The sequence below is a fragment of the Drosophila arizonae genome, chromosome 4 (genome assembly GCF_054131065.1).
Source record: "Drosophila arizonae isolate 15081-1271.41 chromosome 4, UAZ_ARI_1.0, whole genome shotgun sequence".
NCBI lineage: Eukaryota > Metazoa > Arthropoda > Insecta > Diptera > Drosophilidae > Drosophila > Drosophila arizonae.
Window position 1 is genome coordinate 6,355,477 of NC_142924.1, and position 20,481 is coordinate 6,375,957.

Below are 20,481 nucleotides of genomic sequence, written 5' to 3' on the forward strand. Positions count from 1 at the left end.
CTCGAGCGTATTTTATTGGCATTTTGCAGCAAATTTGTGGCCGTGCGCCATGAAAATGCCATGAAAATTGCTTTCCACACACACACACACACACTCACACAGGGAAATTTTCATATTACATTTTCTCGCAACAATTTGCGTGCAGCTGGAAAATACTGCTGCTACGGCTGCTGTTCTTGTTGTTGCTGGGAATTTTCGTAATTGATTTAGCCAAATTGTAAAAATGAATCAAAGCAGCGGCCATTAATTCGTGCCTCACAACATGTCCTGCCAATGCAACGAGGACACCAATTGCCAATTGCCATTTGTCCATTTGTCCATTTTTCCATTGCCCGTTGCCCATTGCCCAATTGCCAATTGGCACTTTTGACAGCCTTTTCATTTTCATTTTGGGCACGTTGCATAAATTGCTGGCAGCTTGCATAATTATGCGTCGCTTGTCAATGCATTTGCATGCGTTTGCAATTTGACCACTTTTCCCGACCAAGTTTACACCAGAGACTTGCCAAACGTTCGTAGCATTTTAGCAAAATTCAATTACCAATTAGAATTACATTTAATGCAGGCCAAGAGATGAAGGTGAAGGCCTTACCTGAATTTGCGTTAAGAATCTTGACATCAGGAGAGGAGGACAAAGATGCCCGCATGGGCCATAGAAATTAGATATTATTAAATAGATATACAATATACTTGAGACCATATTGTATATATATGCATATCAAAAATAATACTTTCCCTTGCTCCTCTCGCTAGCTTTATAGAGACTGTAGCAGTTGAATAAGTTGCCTGCCAAAGACACAGAGGCGAAGAAATAATTGCTGTAAATTCCACGCCTGTCAGCGGCAAAACACAATTTAACGGCATTTTTATTACAGCTGCCAAAGGTGCATGTCGCACTTGTACTATGCCTAAAGCGACATATATATGAATATATATAAATATATGTATACATTGTATATATTTGTGCTTGTTCCGCTAATTAAATCAACTAAAAATGTGAAATAAAAAAGTGATGCCTGCTACAATTGATGTTGTTGTGAGTCTGCTACGCATACACACACACACACACAGCACACGCACACCCCTTTGTCAGTTGGGGGCTTTGAGTTGTTGATGCTTGAATATTTGGGTCAATTATGCGATTTGTCGCGCCGCAGACACAACACGAGGTACATCCAAGCCAATCCATCAACTGCCCCCACCCCAATCTGTCACTGGCATTGAATTGCCGGCGTGTGGGCGTGGCCAGGTGGGCGGTGTTGGTATCGCTGTCTTTGGCAGCCGCACAGCGGTTTGCCTTTTGCGTAATTATTTGTCAAATTCACACGGTGCTCTGGTCACTAACGAGCAACAGGCGAAGCTTCTTCTTGCCAGCCAATCAACACCCAATATAAGCCCCCAACCCCGACCCCCCATCAATCAGACGTAAAGCTCATTATGTGACTTATTCATATTGTATATGATTTGCACATCCGTTCGCCTAACGGAAGTTGTTATCAATATCAGAAATACAGTTGGTAATCAACAACAACAAAACAGTTAAGATAACAGCCTATGATTATTATTTTTTTGGTTCCGCCCAAAAGTATGCAACAAATAGTTGAGCTATATACATATATACATATATGTAATATCCATAATCACAAAACATTTGTTTCTTTTATTTACAAATTTTTTATATCTTTTTATTTATTTGTTTTACTTTTGTAACAGTAAATTATGTGTTAATATAAATAAATTGTGGTAATAAAAAAGAAGCACAGTTTGGCAAAAGTTTTTTTTGCATTTCCTTAACGCTGTCATATCTATAAATATATATGCATGTATATACATATATGTATCTCTGTGTGAAGTCTGTTTACTATACATGCATGTATATATATTTAGTGTACATTAATTGCAAAATTAAATAAATTATTTAATGAAAAAATGCGTACAAAAAGCATTACATATAACAATTGAATTATTAATATTATTTTTATTGTTTATTGCACACATTTGGAAGCACAATAATTATAAATTACGTTTAATAATTAAGTTTAATTTTTATAAAGAAATGTATCAATTGTTGCTCGTGTGAAAAGGGGCCAAATTCGTTGTGGTTCGGTTTTTAATTTTTACTGTGTTTATTTATAGGCATGTGCAACAAAAATTTGTTCGTTTTGATAAGCGAGTAGTCTAGAAGCCGTTATCATTACGCATTGGTTTGCGCTTCAAATCATCTAGATTTATTTACAATTAATTATAGCTTTTTATTTGTATTCGAATTTCCGAGGAAATTCTAAACGCATTTGTCATACAAATTTGTTGCTGAACTTCGTTGTGTTTAGACACATGTGCCTACACACACATACATATGCTGTTTATGTTTGTCAACTATGGCCCCCCACACACTCACGCACAGATACAACTAGAACAACACCAACAAATATGAATACTTTGCTCTCGTGCGTGACAATCAATGGGTCGCCTCCTACTCACACGCACACACACACACGCAGCCATATACGTATTTATATATATGTAACTGTAATTGCTACTGTTACTAAAGCGAATCATTTTTTTTCTTTTGCAAGCTTTGTTCGCTCTCTTTTACTTAGCTCGTTGCACTTTCTGTTTTTTTTTCTACTTCTTTTTGTTTCCCCTCCCATTTTCCCTCGACCCATTTAGAGAATTAGGCACTTGCGTTTGCGTGTATTGCGTATGGGTGGGCATAGAACGGAGCGTATGGCCTCATCGAATACCGTTTTCAGACCCTTTTGCGTTAAGGCAGAGCACTCTAAATATTTGACCGCCGCTATTTCCTTGGCCATGGCCAAGCCCTGTGGGTAGGTGATGGGCGTTAGCTTCTTATCTTTTAGTTTCTCAATTGTCTGCTTATCGTCGCGCAGATCGAGCTTCGTGCCGACGAGTATAATTGGAACATTGTTGCAATGGTGGCGCACCTCGGGAAACCATTTGGCGCGTACGTTCTCAAAGGAGGCGGGATTCACCAGCGAGAAGCAAATGAGAAATACATCCGTCTGCGGATAGGACAAAGGTCGCAGCCTATCGTAATCCTCCTGTCCGGCCGTATCCCATAGACCGAGATTAATCGGCTTCGCATCGACCATCACATTCGCTGAGTAGTTATCGAATACAGTCGGTATATATTCGCCGGGGAAGGCGTTCGTTGTATAGCTGATCAGCAGGCAGGTCTTGCCCACGGCGCCGTCGCCAACAACAACACATTTGATTGCCTGCATGACGTCGTCTCAGTTGTTGCTGTTGTTGTTGCTTTAGTTTCTTTATGTATCTTTGCACTCACACAGCAGTGCGAGGGAGGCAGCGAATAATTCAACAAGTTTTGGCGATTATACAACTCGCGTATCTACTTTTTGCTCACGCACGAGCACAGATATACACAAAAACACGTAGACGAACCCACACGCGCAGCTGTGTATATGTATTTGCATGTGCAGTTAATCTATTCGATTAGTTTTTTGCTGTAGTTCTGCCCTTTTTTCGGTTCACTTGTTGGCAAAATTAAATTGTCCGCATGGAGAAATTTCGTACGAGCAGCTAAATAAAAACACACCCAAACGCTGTGAAATAGACGCAGTCACTGAGCGAGCAAAACGATCCAGCCAGCGTTGAGCGTCAGAGCGTCAGAGAGCATAAAACAGAAAATAAATTGTATTGCTATCGTTGTTGTTTTTGTTGCTGACTCTGGCTCTGGCCTAACAGCTGCACTCAAACACACTAGCTGTCTCTGTCGCGCGCCTTTGTGTTTACCTGCTTGGGCAAAGTATGCCGCGCACGCTCCCACACACAAAGCAGCAACAGCAAGACAGACAAACAGTGGCGTCGAACACAGTGTGTCAAGTGCTCACACGCTGCGTGTGACTCATCAGTTGTTGTTCATGACGTTTCAAAGAGAGCGGAGTACGGAGAGCAGTGAGTAAGCAATGAATGAACAGAGAGCAATTTAAAGAGAGTGAGAGGCAGCGCGTTAGTCGCTCAGCGCGTTCACTTGACCTTGCTTTGGTCTTATTTGATGTGAATTTTCTTCTAAATTTGTGCGTTCGCTTTCCATGAATTTTTCTTGTGTGTATTGTTATTGTTGTTGCTTTGCTGCTACTGTTGCTGTTGCTGTTGTTGTCGATGACTGTTTTAATGGACCGCAAAAATGCATGCGTTTGCACAATATATCGACACAATCGACACCGCAACCAAAAACCTAAATCGAACAAACCCAACAACAAACCAAAACCAAAATCCGCATTCGCATCCGCGATAGCCAAAAATGCAAAACGCAAAGCGCTTGTTCGTGCATGTTTCCGCAGCACTGACCACGCCTGCCCTCGCCAGCCGCCCATCCACCCACTCGGGAAAAATTGTTAAAGCAGCGCATTTTCATTTTCAATTTCATTTTCAATTTGAACTTCAACCAATCGTGAAATATTTTCACAATTTTTCAACTTAATTTCTTTAATTGGATAATTAAATAGGCTCTACAAATTGCTTGTTTATAAATGAAATTTACATAAATACTTTAAGTGAATAATGAAATTATTATTAAAAAAAATTAAATTATGTAATTGTTTAAGTACAAAAGAAAAAAAAAGAAATATTGTGGTTGATCGATAGTTTGATTTATTTCTTTTATAAATATAAATATGGTTGCATAACAGGAGAATGTGGAGTCATGAATAAATAGGCATAAATAAAATATGATTTTATATTTTGTTTAACTGAGATATCATTTTCAGAATACTTTTTATGTAATATATGTATGCACTTACATACATACATATTTATTTATGCATAATCATCTTTTGCAACTGTAAAAATTAAAGTCGAGTGATATATATGTATGTATGTATGTATGTGACAATTATTTGATTACTGTCGCAGTTGTCCGCCTCCATAATTGGCAAAGTGATATATGTATGTATATACAAACATATATATTTCACCGTCAATATGAGTGCAACAGCACGCCACGCCCACAATTTGCCACAGCAGTTGGCACCATTAACGAACAGTGGGAGTTATTCATAATTGTTGTTGCGAGCTAAAAGAGCAACAGAGAAAGAGAAATGCAAAACAAACGCCATTTTTATTGCCACACACACACACACACACACATACATACATAATGAATGAATGCGCAGCTAAAGAACCGCAATGTGAACCGTTGCCTTCACTGTCGCTGCAGAGCCCAAGCGAAAAACAAATATAAGCCGCATGACTGCAGACCAACAATAAATTTAACACTTTAACTGTGATGCATATGTGACTGGGTGTGTGTGTGTGAGTGTGTGAACAACTGAATGAAATGAAATGAAATCCGAGCTAACGGTAATGCGAGCATCCGTATTCGCATTCGCTTTCGCATTCACATGTGTTCCCAAACATGTAATCTCCTTAAATGCAGCCTATATTAAATTGTTAAGGCTTACCTATCATTTTTGACTGCACTGTCATGCATGTGAGTATATCGACTTGAAGTTGGCTGCAAATATGATTCAGACGATGAGTTAAGAGCTTTGCATTCAAAAGTGAAGTTGGTTGCGTGAGGTGGAAAGAGCTGAAGAGACTTTAGGCACATTTTACAACACTGAATGACTTTTAGCATTATCGATAGGCAATTTTCAATGGCAAACTTTTCAGTTCTTTTCTGCCATATTCAAGATGAACTTTTGGAACTTAAATTTGTTCAACACTTGTTCAATGCTCAATCCTCAATTCAGTTTGTAAATTAAATTTTGTTTAATGAGTAGCGCAATAAAACGCATTTACTGTCAAGTGATAAAGTGTCATTTCGCTCGGCTTGCTGGCACTTTTATTATTTCTGTAACTACATTCGTATGTATATATATGTGGATATATTTTTCATTTGTATTCCATATGTGTGCGCGTATGTGTGCTGGCCACGCCTCCCCTTTCCGCTGCCGCCCACTGTTGACATGCAGCAATTATTAACTTTTATGCGGCTGCTGCCATGGCGCCGTGTGTTTGTTATTAATTTCTTGTTATTTATGCAAATAGTTGGCACTTAATACATATATTTTTTTTCTTCCTCTCCCTCTCTCGCTCCGTGCAAATTGCTTTGCGCATTACAATAAATTAACAGCATAAGCGAACAGCGACAACAACAACAACAACAACAACAACAACAACAACAAACGAGTACAATCTCTGACACGTTTCCTGCTTATCGACAACGTCGCAGCATTTTTGTTTTTTATTTTTAAACTATGTTGCATACGCTGAGGCGCTGGCCATAAACTGAACTGAGTTATCGCCCGCAGACGTGCTAGACGGCTCTGACTGTTGACCATATACTCACACATACATACATACATATATACATGCACTTCAGATATTCTATATAGATATGTAGAGAGCTGTTTGGCAGGCAGCATAGTTTAGCCCGCATTTGTTTGGTTTGCTTGGGGTCACGTTTGTCTGTCTGCGCTGCTTATGAATAAAGTTGTTGAAGTCGGCCTGTCAATACACACACACACACACACACGCACACAGACACATAGATACTCCCACACACACACATGCCTTCATCATCATTTTGTGGCAGCCTCCCTTCAATTGGGGTTATTTGTCGCTCTATTCTAGCACGAGCCACGCTTTGTTGACTTTTTGGCTTTGAATGGTTCCAGCATCTATTCAATTCTATGTCGTCTATTAGAGAGGGGAGTGGGCGATGGTAAAAAAGCAGCCCTCAAGCAATTTGAAATGAAAAGTTAAACATACATATGGTAAAAAAAAGAAGAGCAGACAAAAAAAAAAAAAAAAAAAAGAATGTGATATGTGCCGCCCATATTTGTGGGCAGTAAATAGCAACAGGACGAAATGTGTCCTTTGACATTTGATCGCACGATAATCCAGCACAGAGACCAGAGAAACAGAGCTGACTGGCTGGCTATTCAACAGCTACTTTTCCATTTAATGGCCTGTTGCATTATTTAGCACAGCGAACAAAGTCAATAAAAACAAGAAATTGCTTTAAATGATGTACTTAAAGGTACAGTCCCGCCAAGCTGTCGGCAACTTTAAGCCGCAGACAATGCGGCACATTAGGCATCCTTGCCAAGGATATTGCCAGCTCTCGGTAATTGCGCTGCTTCACGTCGAACTGCATTTGATACGCTCCTCGTTTAGGAGTTCAGCAGTTTGTTTAGATGGGTTTTATTCACCAGCTAATATCTAAAATATAAGTAAATATAAATTTATAAAGATTTAGTATTGGAATATTACCTCATTATATATTTGTGTATTATTCAAGTATTAAGTGAATTGCGTTTGTTTTTCAGAACATATTAAAAAACTAGTTAAAATTAGTAACTTCATATTATACCGAATAGAAATTTTATTAATTTTTCTGTATTTTAATTTATTAGATTAGAAAATTAGAATATTTTTTTTTTGTATTATTTTATTTATTTATTTTTAATATTTAGAGAATTTTTATAAATATATATGTTTATTTTTATTGTTTTCTATTATTTGAACATTTTATATATTTTATATTATTTAAAGAGCATACAACAGTCGCATATGCCCCAAGCTCCGTTCACACTCAATTACAAAGCACATGTGCGAGTTGAGCTGTTGAATTGGCGTTTTTCAAGTTTAGCCGCGACGACTTTTTACTTTACGCTCAGCATCTTAATTTACTTTAGCAGTCAGGCAGCTGGAAAAAGAAGTGAACAGCCAGCCTAAACAGTGAAAGGAAGCCAGAGAGAGAGGGAGAGAGAGAGAGAGAGAGGGAGAGTGAGAGCGATAGAGAGGTAGAAGTTGTGGGAGCAAAGAATTACGGCAATTTCCTGAACAATTTCTTGTGGCTGAACTTGCCAGGCTGCTGGGCCAAAAGACGAGATGTTAACACACACTAACACACCTACACACATTTGACATGCACACACACGCACACACATATATATATTTTTTTGAGTGCAGCGCTCAGCAGTGCAGTTAATTATAATTAAGACGAGTTAACTAAGCACTTGCCAGGCACTTGCTGAGCACTCTGAAAAGGGGGCGTGGTAGCTGTTGTTGTTGTCGTTTTTTGTTTATGCAATTTAAATTTGTCAGCTGTTGCTGTTGTTGTTGTTGACTTTAATTAAGGCAGCGCGTTCATTAAAAAAGTCAGTAAACGAGAGAGAGAGGGAGGGAGGGAGCGAGTGAGCGAGTGAGTGAGTGAGTGAGTGAGTGAGTGAGGGTGTCAGTAAAAAAGTAGGCCACAAAAGTGTTGCATATTCAACGGTTATTCAATACGGCTTTTGGATTTGGCATGTGGCGTGTGGCATGTGGCATGTGATGGTGGTGGCTGCAACAATGCAGCAAGCAAGCTGCGAGCTGTTATGCAAAAAGCTAAAAAAAGCAGCAAAAACAAAAACCCAACGCCAGCGGCGACAATCCTTCATTTGCAAGGACAATGCACAGGATAACAGAGTGAATAGAAAGGCAGGCAGACAGCCAGTGGAGTGGCGAGGCAGGCCATTATAATAAATAAAGCGCCTTTCACTCATAACTGGCGCACAATGCAGCCTATAGCTGTGCCTGTCAAAGTATCTGTATCTGTGACTGCAGCTGTATCTATATCTCTTTCTCTGTCTCTCTCTTTCCCTATCTCTTTTCAATATAGTTGATGGCATCGAAGTCTTTAATCAGCTGCGACTTGAGGTGCAAGCCTGTGTGCAATTAAAGACAACTGCTGCGCCCATAAATATGCAATAAATATAGTCTCACCCACACACACAGTCACACACGCACACACACGTTGCTTCCCTCGGCTATTGCATAAAAATCACATTAACAATTTGCTGCTACAAGAGTATTTTATTTTTATTGCTGCTTGTTGTTATTTTTATTCCATGCAGACGCCTTTTGTGTGTGCGCTATGCAAAAGCACTCACACACACACACACATACACACATGTACATTTTATACACATGTTGCCACTGGCAGCAGTAGCAGCAGCAGCAGCAGCAACTTGGATCAGCATCAAAAAGCGCAATAAAAACGCTTAATTTTTCACTTTTACACGCCTTCATTGTTGTTGTTGTTGCTGTTGTTGTTGTTGTTGCTGTTGAGTGTGCTGTCGCTTGTATGTAAGCCATTTAAAAGTTATTTAATTTAATAACACGCACAAAACATGTTTCAAGTAAAAGCAAACGAACATAAATATGAAACACATACAAACGCACACAGACATACTCATATATATGACACACTCTCTCACACACACACACACACACACATAGAGACTTTTATCACTTGGCCATGGCGACTAACACTCCAGCACGCTGGAATAACTGTAAGGGGGGCAGGTTGGAGTAGGGGCAGTCTGATAGGTGTTAAAGAGGGTGTAGTCAGCGCTGTGTGCTTCTTCTGCTTCTTCTTCTTCTTCTTGACTGGCATGCACTCTCATATATTGGCAAGGCGCACACTTTGCTATGCACATAAGTTGTTTTTGCAGTTAAATGCTTTTGCTAACTGTAATTTATGAACGTTTCACAACAACAACAACAAAGCATTTAGCATTCGAGTAAAAACTTAGTTAACAACTATAACTTCAAGTTTGAGAGGGATATGATATGCAAGATGATCTAGGGCTAGATCGACTTAGCTTCTCTGCATCTGCCATGCATTTTATTTTCGGTGGCTTTGAAAACTCATTCGCATTCTCCCAGGAATTGAAAAGTTCGATTTGTTATCTGATTCATTGTTTCAGTCATTATGTATATTTATTGATTCATTGCTACGTTGATTCATTGATTCGTAGATTCATTGATTCAGTAATACATTGGTACATTGCTACATTGATTCATTGATTCATTGATTCATTGAATCAACTTATTTATTCAGTGATTGTTTCATTTATTAATTTTTATAGTAATTCATTGATTCTTGATGCCTTATCTATTGCCACAGATATTCATTGCTTAATTTATTCATTGACTGAATGGTTTTATAGATTCATTTCCTTAGACAATTCTATTCAATTAAGTTTCTTGATAATATCATTTTCACCCAAATTTATTCCTTTCTGCCTCGTTTCGATCTCAATTTCTGCAATTTTCGATTACCTAACTCCCAATACCGTTAGCTTTTGGATTTCTTTTTGAAAAAATCGTAAATTTGACTTTCAATTAAAATGGAATTTCAGTATTTTTGCATTTTAATTGCATGCCGATAAGATTAAATTGGCAAAAACACAAACCCTGGATGAATGAAATATAAACACGCAGATGGCAAACGATATGCCAGGCATTGAATGAATACATATATGCATGCATATATGTATGTGTATGCAGAATCCCATTGATATTTAAGCCGCGGCAAATAACAACAGCAACACTGAGAGAAAAAATCAGTGCGATTGTCAACATTTTCGCTGCTCTTATTTTTACAGATTTAAAAAACAAAACTGCGGCAGACGTTAAAAAGTGAAAAATCGCTGCGGAAAAGGCACAAAGAAAAGAAAGAAAGCCCAAAGCAAATCCAGACGCAGAGCAACGGCGGCAAATCCCTTTTTGCCCACGACCCAAGGCCAAATGCAATAAGCTGCAGCCGCACACAACAAAAACAACGTAAACAAAGCGCAGTCTAAGCCATCAAACAGCCCTCGCACACACAGGACCAGAGAGATTGTTGTTGTTGTTTTTGATTTGGTTTTTTTGGAAACAGCCGCCAGAATTGCTTTCTTGTACTTTGGACATACGTGCGCTGCGGCTGCGCCGTTGCCGTTGCCGTTGTCGTGCCCATTGCCCGTGTCCTTGCCATCGTCAGCTGCCGCGCCTCTGGCAACGGCATCGACAATGAAGCTGTCAAAACTGTCCAACCAGACGAACTCGCAGGATCCGCAGGCGGTTAACTCGCGCATCTTTGTGGGCAATCTGAATACATTTCAGTGCTCCAAAACGGATGTGGAGCGCATGTTTCAGATCTATGGCCGCTTGGCAGGTGAGACTCAGCCCACACCCACACCCACACCCACACATACACCCACACTCACCTATACCTGTCTCTATCTCCACCTGCAGGCATCTCGATGCACAAGGGCTACGCCTTTGTGCAGTTCACCAATCCCTTCGACGCCCGCAACGCCTGTCACGGCGAGGACGGCAAGACGGTGCTCAGCCAGACCCTAGGTGAGTAGCCTTTCTTTGTACTACACATAAACATGTTTATTTATGATTGCACATGCCTTGGCATTTGCCTTGACGATATCATCAGAGCTGGAAATTTGCTTACATTTTTCTAGATTTCAAAATGAACTGATTTTTATCAGAGTTACCCTTTGCTATCCTAAACAGACGGAAAGAATTAGCCGTAGAGGAACTCATAAGAGGATGAGATGGGTCGACTGATCTCTCGTTAGCCATAAAAGCTAGACACCGGAAATTTCAAGGGTATATGGGTAGAATATTATCTTTGGATATATCTATTTAACTCTACCAATTCCTATGATGAGGAATCTCTCTGTTCATAGAGCCTACAGCTTAAATTGATATAGCCAGGATTTGAAAAAGTTCTAGCTACTATTCTACTCATCAAATTGGTCTAGGTACAGCTCTTAGATTTCATAACAGATATAGATCAGTAACGGGATTAAAAAAAATTTTGGTAGTTTCAGTTTTTACATACAAATTGCTAAAAATTATTATATACTTAAATCTAGTTCTACTCCTAAGATTCGTATGTCAAGAAATTGAGTTCTAAACATTGCCTTAGAATTAAAACTCTCATAGTTTTTACTCGTTTTCACCAGCTACAACCTTTGCCTTTTGATTACAATATTTCCCTGTTGTAGATTCCCTTACCCAACTTGAAGTTCCCTTATACGTGTTATATAATTCGAAAGAACCTCTACACACACACACACACACAAAGGAACTTGAAATATTCTATCTTTGGTATCGCTCAGCTGAGGTTGGCTAGTAAATTGCTGGCTTGCTGCGGCCGTCTGCGTCGGGGCGTTTTGTTTTGCATAGACATGGCAGACCTTAACCCTCGCATAGTTGCATGTCCGATGCGGTTGGCCCGTCGACTCGTCGACCCGTCGGGTTAATGGCCCCACGGTTTGCCGGAAGCGCAGCACTAAAATCGAACAAGAGCGCGCGAAAAAAGAAACAGCTGGGGAGTGATGGGGCAGGGGGAGTGGGAGTGGGAGTGGGAGTAGAGTAGAGTAGCTACAGTGCTGGCATGTGTAGCAGCCATATCTTAGGCTGTCTGCGTATTTTGTGCAGCGGAAGTCGTTGCAGGCCGCGGCTTAAAGTGCGGCCAAACATAAATTCTCCTGCGATACTTTTAATGAAATTTCAATGTTGTGCCGAGTGTCTGTGTGTGTGTGTGTGTAGGTATCTGTCTACCTGACTGACTGCCTGACAACTGACTGTTTGTCGATTTAATTTAAACGCTTAATGAAATTTCCAGCCGCGTCACTCGCAGCTGCAATGCAACAGGGCAAACAGACAGAGAGCGAGAGGGAGAGAGAGAGAGAGAGAGAGACAGAGGAGAGTAGTGCATCCTTGGCATTCTTTCATGCGTGTCTCGTGTGAAGAAAACAGCTTAATGCACTTAGCGCGCAATGTCAGTCGAGGCAGACGCCGCGGCGCTGACAACGCTGCGTATGCGGATGCTGTCATATTCATACGCCCCGTTGGCGAGCAATGAAAAACTTTTACAGCTACAGCTCGCACACACAGAAAAAGCATTTGGATGCGATGCGCTGCGCTTATGCAAATGCTCTATAGCAATGCTAATTCTGCGCTGATTAGAGCCGGCTTTAAAATGCTAAATAAAAGTAATGGAAATAATGGGAATAGTAGCAAAAGCACAGTGTAATATTTCACTGTGCTACGCGCCATTGACTTTCGTGTAATGGGGGCGTGGAGTGAGGGGGCGGCTGGCTACTGGCAACGGGCGCTAAACCGATTTGCAGCGCTCTGGCCATGCCTATTCAAATCCTTCTTATGCTTTTATCCTTAATCTTAATTATTGCCTGCCAGCAGTGCCAGCCGAGCAGACAAGCTGAAGAAATGCTTGAGCAAATGCAAAAAAAAAAACAAAAGCAACAAAAGCAACAAAAAAGGGAGCAGCAAAAAAATATGTAAAGCAGCCACAGCCACAGCCACAGCCCCAACGTCCAGTAATTTGTAGTTATAGCAACTGCCTCACAGCACGCCCACTACCCAACGCCCACCGTCTATCGCCCACTTTGAGGCTTGTCTTTGCTCCTTCTTTCTGGGGGGCCACCCTGCGGTGGCCTGCACTTCAAACTTTGTCATGAATTATGATGAACGAGCGCGCGCCCCACGACTCCAACCACAAAACCTACCAAAAAACAAATCCGAGTGGAACGAAAAAAAAACCCAGCCGAACATTTCGCGTCGCACCCTTTTCATTGAAAAATGAAATGTATAATGCATTCGGGCACGATTTTGGCTTTAGCTTTAGGTTTGCGACAGGCGCGAGCTCTGAGGAGCGTCAGGCATATTTATGAACTCTTTTCCTCTGGCGGGGGGTGGGGGCGGGGTCAGGCAGTAAGTTGTCTGTGGGAGCGTAATGAAATGGAATGGGAGCCTTGAGCTGGGCTTGTTCTAATGCACGCATATGTGTGCTTAATTAATTAGTTGAGCCTGGGATGCGTGGGTGTTTTATATCAGAATCAGTTCTTGGTATTTGAATTTGAAAGTTTGGCTTGAAGAACTTGGCACAAGATGACAAATTTAACTAAGTAACATTTGTAAATTTTTAACCGAAACTTCTCTATAATTTACTTCAATTTTTCCGAGCTTTTTTGTTAGACTCTAAGGCTCACTTATGTCTAACTCTAAACTAGTATGTGGATCATGTATTGATTTAGTGATTTGTATTCTGGGATTTTTGAAAAGCAAGGCAATAGATTTCTTCTTCCATTTTTCATAATATACAGAAAAGGATTTAAAACATATAACAAAATATATATTTGTTAAACATATATGAAAATTATATTTGTTCAGTTCCTAAGCTTAAAATATAATAATAAAAATAAAATAATATAAAATTAAAATAAATATAAAAAATAAATTCATTTGAATATTTACACCAAAGTACATAAATAGAAATTATTTTTAAGAGTTTTGCAATTACCAACGAAGGAAAATATAAAATATATTAAAATAAATGTATTTGATCTAAGCTGTAAAAAAATATTTAGAAAATATATGTAATTCATTTAGCCAACCCATTTTATTCTTTGGTAGGGCATTCGGTTTTGGTTTTTTAAAACTTTTTTTCTTATGAAAATCTGTCCCTGTCTTAGTCCGCTGTTAACTTCATTTTGCATGATATTTTGTTGTTGTTGTTGGTTATATTAAGATTAATGATGCCCAGTCAGATTAAATTATAATCGCTGCAGTTGGACAGCAGTGCACATACACACCCACACACATTTCCCCCCTCGCAAAGGTTTTTTTGTAATCACTTAGAGCTAGAACATTTGCATAATGAAAAAACAACAGCAACAACAACAAAAGCAGACGATGTAAACATAATAGAAACCCGAAATGCCATTGTCTTCGTTTTACTTAGCACTTCAAAGGCAACTGGAAATTGTTTTGCTTTTGTTTTTTTTTTTTTTCACAACTGAAAGCCGATTTGGCATTGTTGCTTGGCTTATGGTATAATGGGTTGGCAAGTTATTTATTTATTTGTTGTTCATTTTGTGATTCTACTTCGTCTTCTTGCAGATGTCAACATGGTGGCCGAGCCGAAGGCGCATCAAATTGGCAGAAAGCGTCAGAATGTCAGCAAAACGGGCAACGATTGGTGAGTAAAAAAAAAGAACCAGAAAACAAATAACCAAAAGAGAAAATTATAAATACAATTTCATGCTAGAGTAGATTTTTAATTTAAATAAATGCAAGTTCCTTTGCTCAATTGAATGCCATGTGACGCTCATTAAGCGTTTATTTACATATCATTTAACGTGGGACTAGGCTGAAAGTTTCTTTTGTTTTTTTGGGGGTGTTTGTGAGTGTGTGGATGTTCTTTTTTTTTTTTGAGTGGGGGTGTGCGATAGTCGCACAAATAAATAAATAAATAAGGCGCCATCCATCAGCACATGGACATGGACGTGTTTGCAGTCCTATTCGTATTCGTATTCGTATCCTTTGTTGCTGCCACACATCACATAAAATATATTTGGGGCTGTCAACGCGATGCGAGAGAGTTTTTGTGCACGCTCATGATGTGTGCAGGATGGGCGTATTGGTTTTAGGAGTGGTTTGGGCTGGTGTTTGTTTGTCATCTGACTGTGCGAAAGCTAAACATATTCAACATGAGATTTGTACCTGGAAATCCATACTTAAGAATAGATTTGTCTAGATATCTAATATTTTGACTACATACCTATAAGGGCTCTACAGCTCAGTTTTATCATAACAACACAATCTAGTTCATTATAATAAATAATCAAAAGGTGTTGAAAGGTCGTAGGTTATGCAGTTAGAGCTGCTGTGCTCCTTCATAGATAAGTCCATTTATCCACATACCTTGATATTTCAGCACTTTAACCATGAGCGAGCATTGCGCAGTCAGTCAGAATCAATTGTTCTCATTTGTGGGTTTTTGTTTCTGTGACACCAACTCCTGCTCCGTCTACCGTCTGAGTCAACGTCTCGATGCTCGATGTCTGCGCCTGTGTCTGGGTCAGTTGTGTGTTGTGTTTCGAGTGCTGCACACACACACACACACACACACACACGCACATACAGATAGAAAACTGTGAAAATGTGAAACTGTGAAATAAAAAACACACAAAAAAACAAAATGGGAACTGCCTGTGAGTGACAGCTGCAATGTATGCTATAATATCCTGGCCATGGCTCTGGCTGTGGCTCTGACTCTGACTCTGGCTGTGGCTCTGTGGCTGTTAGTCCTGGCGCTGACATGTGCACTTGTTTGTCCCTGGCGCGGCCTTAATGATGACTGAGCGAGTGAGCCAGCGAGCCAACACATACAACTTATATACAAGTATATATATATATATACATATATATATTTATATATGATTTTTTTTCGGCTCGATGTCGACTTGCTACTCGTGTGGAAATATTTAATTTAAGCTTAATGACGCCGAAAAGGAAGTGCGTTAGGGCTTTAAAAGGGCAACCCACACACACATACACACACACACATGCACACAGGTTGACTTGATTGTAATTAAAACGCAAACAGCTCGTCCCCCTCACTCAGGTGGTTGCAGGCGGCTCGTGTTTGTCATTTAAATGCCTCCTGCTCAGTCCATTGACCGCACACAAACTGACCATAAAAGCCACAATTGTTTTCGCCCCCTCGCCCCCTCGCCTTGCCGTACGGGCGATATGAGAACCGTTCGAATATTGAACCACAAACGGCAGAGCTGCCTGCAAATTGTATCAATCAGTCACAGTGTGGACCTGTGTGTGCGGGGTAGGTGGGCGTGGCACATAATTGGCAAATGGCAATTGAAACGACGTTACGGTCACCGAATGAGACCTAAGCAAATATTGACTAGCGGTCAGGCTGATAGGCCAAACCAGACAGGCGCGCAGACGGGCAACAGTTGGCGTCCTGTTCACACTCACTCTGCTTCTTCTTCTTCTTCTTTAATTTTTGGGGCAGACACTTCAATTACAGTGCCACAACTAATGAGGCTGTCACAACTCTCGTCACTTGTGTCTTGCAGGGACTACTTCTATGACAGCTATTGCTCGTCGGCGCTGCTGCGCGGCGGCGGAGGCGGCGGCAACGTCAACGGCGTGCGTGCCAAGAAGCGCAAGCGCTTGATGACCAACAACAATGGCCTAACGGCTGCCGTGCAGCAGCAGCAGCAGCACAGCCAGCATCATCACAGCGCTGCAGCCGTGGCCGCTGCAGCAGCAGCTGCCGCGGTGCATCACCAGCAGCAGGCGGTACAGCAGCAGCAGCAGCAGGTGCAGCAGCAGCAGCAGGTGCAGCAGCAGCAACAGCAGCAGCAGCAGCAGCAACAGCAGCAGCAACATCATCATCATCATCAGCAGCAAGTTGCTGCTGTTGCCATGGCAGCGATGGCCAATTTGTTGCCACAGCAGCAACTGCTGCTGCATCAGCAAAATTTGCTATCGACAGCTGCAGCGGCGGCGGCAGCAACAACAGCAGCGCCCGGTGCACTGCACTGGTCACAATACAAACAGGACCCACAGCAACAGCAACATCAACAGCAACAACAACAACAGCAGCAACAGCAACAGCAGCAGCAGCAACAACAACAGCAACAGCAATTTGTTGCCGCTGCCACAGGTTTCCAGTTGAAGAGCGTTATTGCCGGGCAGTCAACGACTTCGCCACAGAATGCAAAGTCAGCAATAATTGCTAATCAAACAGCGCTCGTGGAGCAGTACGGTGCCTTTTCCCAACAGCCGTCGCATCACCAGCAACAGCAACAGCAGCAGCAACAGCAGCAACAACAACAACAACAATTGGGCTGCCTGCTGCAGCCATTGACTTTGGCATTGTCCCCACAGCAACCGCAGCCGCTACAATTGCACAGCCAAATGATGCAGCAACAGCATCAACAACAGCATCAGCACCAGCAACACCAACAACAACAACATCAGCATCTACAACAGCATCAACATCAGCATCCACAGCAGCAGCAGCACCACCAGCAGCAGCAGCAGCAGCAGCAACATGCACAGGAGCAATTAAGCTTGCATCAACACTGGGGACCATTCAAAGTCTACAGTGAGTATTGACTTGATTTGTTTGCATTGTTTTTGTGTTTCGGCTCGCCATTTGCATTGGCAATTTAAGATTTATGCATTGATTAACAATAAGTTAGAATTGCTTGTTAAGCTTTAAATAAACTACAGCTATGAACAAGATTAAGTCTAGAAGTTGCTGAGTAAGATGGGAAAAGTGATTGGAATATGAGTGTAAACAATGAAATATAAATGAATACACACAAGAGATATGAGTGAGCTTGGCTAACTTTAGCTCTAACAAATATATCCTGCATTCATGTAAAACTGTTTTTGTTTTTATTATTTTTGAATGGGTCAGCTTAAGCTCCGATTATCAATTTTAAGTTAGACTAATAAATAAGCAAATATAAAAGTATTTAAAAAAAAGGGTATCGATAAGTCGTGTACAACAAGTTTAGCTTACCCATAGTATAGGGTATATTCAAGTCATGCAAAAGATGTGAAATATATTAGGGAACCACTCTGCTTTTACCCAAGCAACAGCTTACAGCGTATCTTCTAGCCTAGCATCTCTTATAAGACATTTTTCAATCAGCTCTAGCTTAGCTTAGCTTGTCAAAAAAAAAAAAAAAAATGCCGCCCGATGATATTGAGACGCTCGTGTCTCTGAATCAGGGAAATGTGTGAAACTCTGCGATTCGGCGCCCATAGATATCACTTCGTCCTCATCATCTCCAGCCTACTTCGAGTTGTGGCAGCCGACGCGGCAGCGGCCCCATTGCAGTCGACTTTGCCGCAAATCCATCCGCTGGCGGTGCTCGAGCAGCCGCGTAAATTGCCGACGGGCTACCTGAACGGCGTGTTGAGCCTGAAGCAGCGGCTCTTGGCCAACAACGTGCAGCTGCGACCGCCCTTCACGCCGAACAACCAACAGCAGAGCTTTCGTGAGGTCATCTCTGATCTGAATTTGGGACATGATATGAATGCCATACCGCCGAATGTGATGACGCCAGATCAGTTGCATCAGCAGCTGCAGCAGCTGGAGGTCGATCTGCATCATCAGGACACTCAGCTGCAGCAGCGGGAAATGCAGCTGGCAGCGCAAGTTGCTTCCGGACAGCTTCAGCAACAGCAGCAGCAGCAGCAACCACAGCAGCAGCTACAACAACAGCAGCAACAACAACAGCAGCAACAGCAACAACAGCAATATCAGCGACAGGAACAGCAACAGCAACAGCAGCAAATGCTAGAGCCAGTAAAAATGCAATTCGAGCTAACTTCGGGCAATCAGCCACAGTTACAGTTGCAGATACAGGACCAGCCCGTGCGGGATTCGCAAACGGACGCCGAGTCAACTTATGACACCAAAATGCAATTGCTGCAGCAGCTAGCTGACTCCCTTACCCGGCAGCAACAGCAGCAGCCGCAACAACAGTTGCCACAGCAACAGCAGTCGCTGCGCTCGAATGTGGCGCAACTGTCGCCTTCTGATCCGGCGGCCGGAGCAGAGGAGGAAACATGTTCCGAAGAATGCGCAACAACGGATAGGGATGTTAAAGATGATGAGGAAGATGACGAAGATAAATGTGACAACACGACGCTGGAGCCCACCCAGTGCACCCAAGCAAACGCGACGCAAGCCGGAAAAGCAACAACCCCGCAAGTCGAGTCGTTGACCATTCGCGTGGACCCCAACAGAAACCTAACGAAGACCACGGCGCAGCCGAAGACCACAGCTGCAGCGGGGAAGCAAACGAAGCCACAGTCAACTGCTCCCACCAAGTTTCCGTTCGCCCAGACGACCAAGAGCAAAAAGGCCAAGAAGCCATGTTGCATCAAGCCAGCAAAGAAACCACGCAACAGCCTTTCGCAAAATCTGAGAAAGGTCTGGCAGGAGCCGAAGCAGCGCATCGATCGAGCTTCGCCGAGCGATAAAGCGAATCTGCGCATCGATGCCATTGCAACCTGGTTGCAATATCGAAAAATGCACAGCAAGGATGCTCTGAGGCTGAACAGGGCGACGCGACAGCAAAGAGACAAGAAACCAGAAGTTAAGAAGTCGAAAAAATATCAGATTTGGGCCAAAAAGAAGCCGCGCAAGCAACGAGGCGTTGTCGATAGGAAGCAGGTGCTGCAGGCGGAGACCAAACTGTGGCCCCTAAAGGGCTCCCATTGAGAGACTCTATTCAATTTTCATATGCCATAAATATACATATATTTTTATAAATGAAGAAATTTAAAGAGATTAGTAGTCAACGAAAGAAATTGGCGAAAGATAAGAAATTGGGGAGAGATAAGGGCAGACTAGAAATTGGGAAGTAAAAGTAGATTAGAACTTCAATTAAATGATATAAAGTTAGTCAGGTAAATAAATTTCTTAGATTATGCAGCTAAATATAACTATAGACAGTTACGTGCTATCAAAATTCACTTTAGGTAGCAACAAATTCATTAAAATTATATATGGCTAGCTTTATTGTAAGCCGAGCAATGTTTGATTTAACATGCGTTTTATGTAAATGACAACATTTGCAGAGCGGATAAATAACTAAACTCACTGTAAGCTTATACATCTGTTCTGTAGATATATGTAGGTACCAAAAGAGCCTGGTACTTCATGGTAGCCATTCTACAAAGCAGATAGATTTTTAGCCTCACTGTAAGATTAGCTGATAGATACTCTACTTCATTTGAAACTAATCAGATAGATATTTCACTAAATTGTAAGTTTAGCAGATAGGTACTACGGCTTTTGTGCGTTTA

General features: G+C 41.4%; 3 protein-coding genes across 4 annotated transcripts in view; 2 read left to right on the forward strand and 1 right to left on the reverse strand.

Annotated features, from left to right (window-relative positions):
- Positions 1-20,481, forward strand: part of LOC108614409 (uncharacterized) — a 36,000-nt gene that overhangs the window by 12,264 nt on the left and 3,255 nt on the right. For both annotated transcript variants that reach the window (XM_089466375.1, XM_089466376.1), the window contains exons 2-5: positions 10,422-10,972; positions 11,053-11,160; positions 14,743-14,821; positions 16,722-17,758. In XM_089466375.1, coding sequence (XP_089322501.1) covers positions 10,828-10,972; positions 11,053-11,160; positions 14,743-14,821; positions 16,722-17,758 — 1,369 coding nt within the window. In that variant the 5' untranslated portion in view covers positions 10,422-10,827. The remainder of the gene's footprint in view (positions 1-10,421; positions 10,973-11,052; positions 11,161-14,742; positions 14,822-16,721; positions 17,759-20,481) is intronic.
- Rac2 (Rac family small GTPase Rac2) lies at positions 1,634-3,617 on the reverse strand. Its single transcript, XM_018008528.2, has one exon. It carries the CDS (start codon positions 3,243-3,245, stop codon positions 2,667-2,669), a length of 579 nt encoding a protein of 192 aa, XP_017864017.1. The 5' UTR covers positions 3,246-3,617; the 3' UTR covers positions 1,634-2,666.
- On the forward strand, positions 17,802-19,959 carry LOC149269046 (uncharacterized). The gene has a single exon (XM_089466377.1). It carries the CDS (start codon positions 18,398-18,400, stop codon positions 19,892-19,894), a length of 1,497 nt encoding a protein of 498 aa, XP_089322503.1. The 5' UTR covers positions 17,802-18,397; the 3' UTR covers positions 19,895-19,959.

Excerpts from the sequence above, each read along its gene's own strand:
- LOC149269046 (XM_089466377.1), top strand. The coding sequence starts at position 18,398 with ATGTGTGAAACTCTGCGATTCGGCGCCCATAGATATCACTTCGTCCTC.
- Rac2 (XM_018008528.2), bottom strand. The coding sequence starts at position 3,245 with ATGCAGGCAATCAAATGTGTTGTTGTTGGCGACGGCGCCGTGGGCAAG.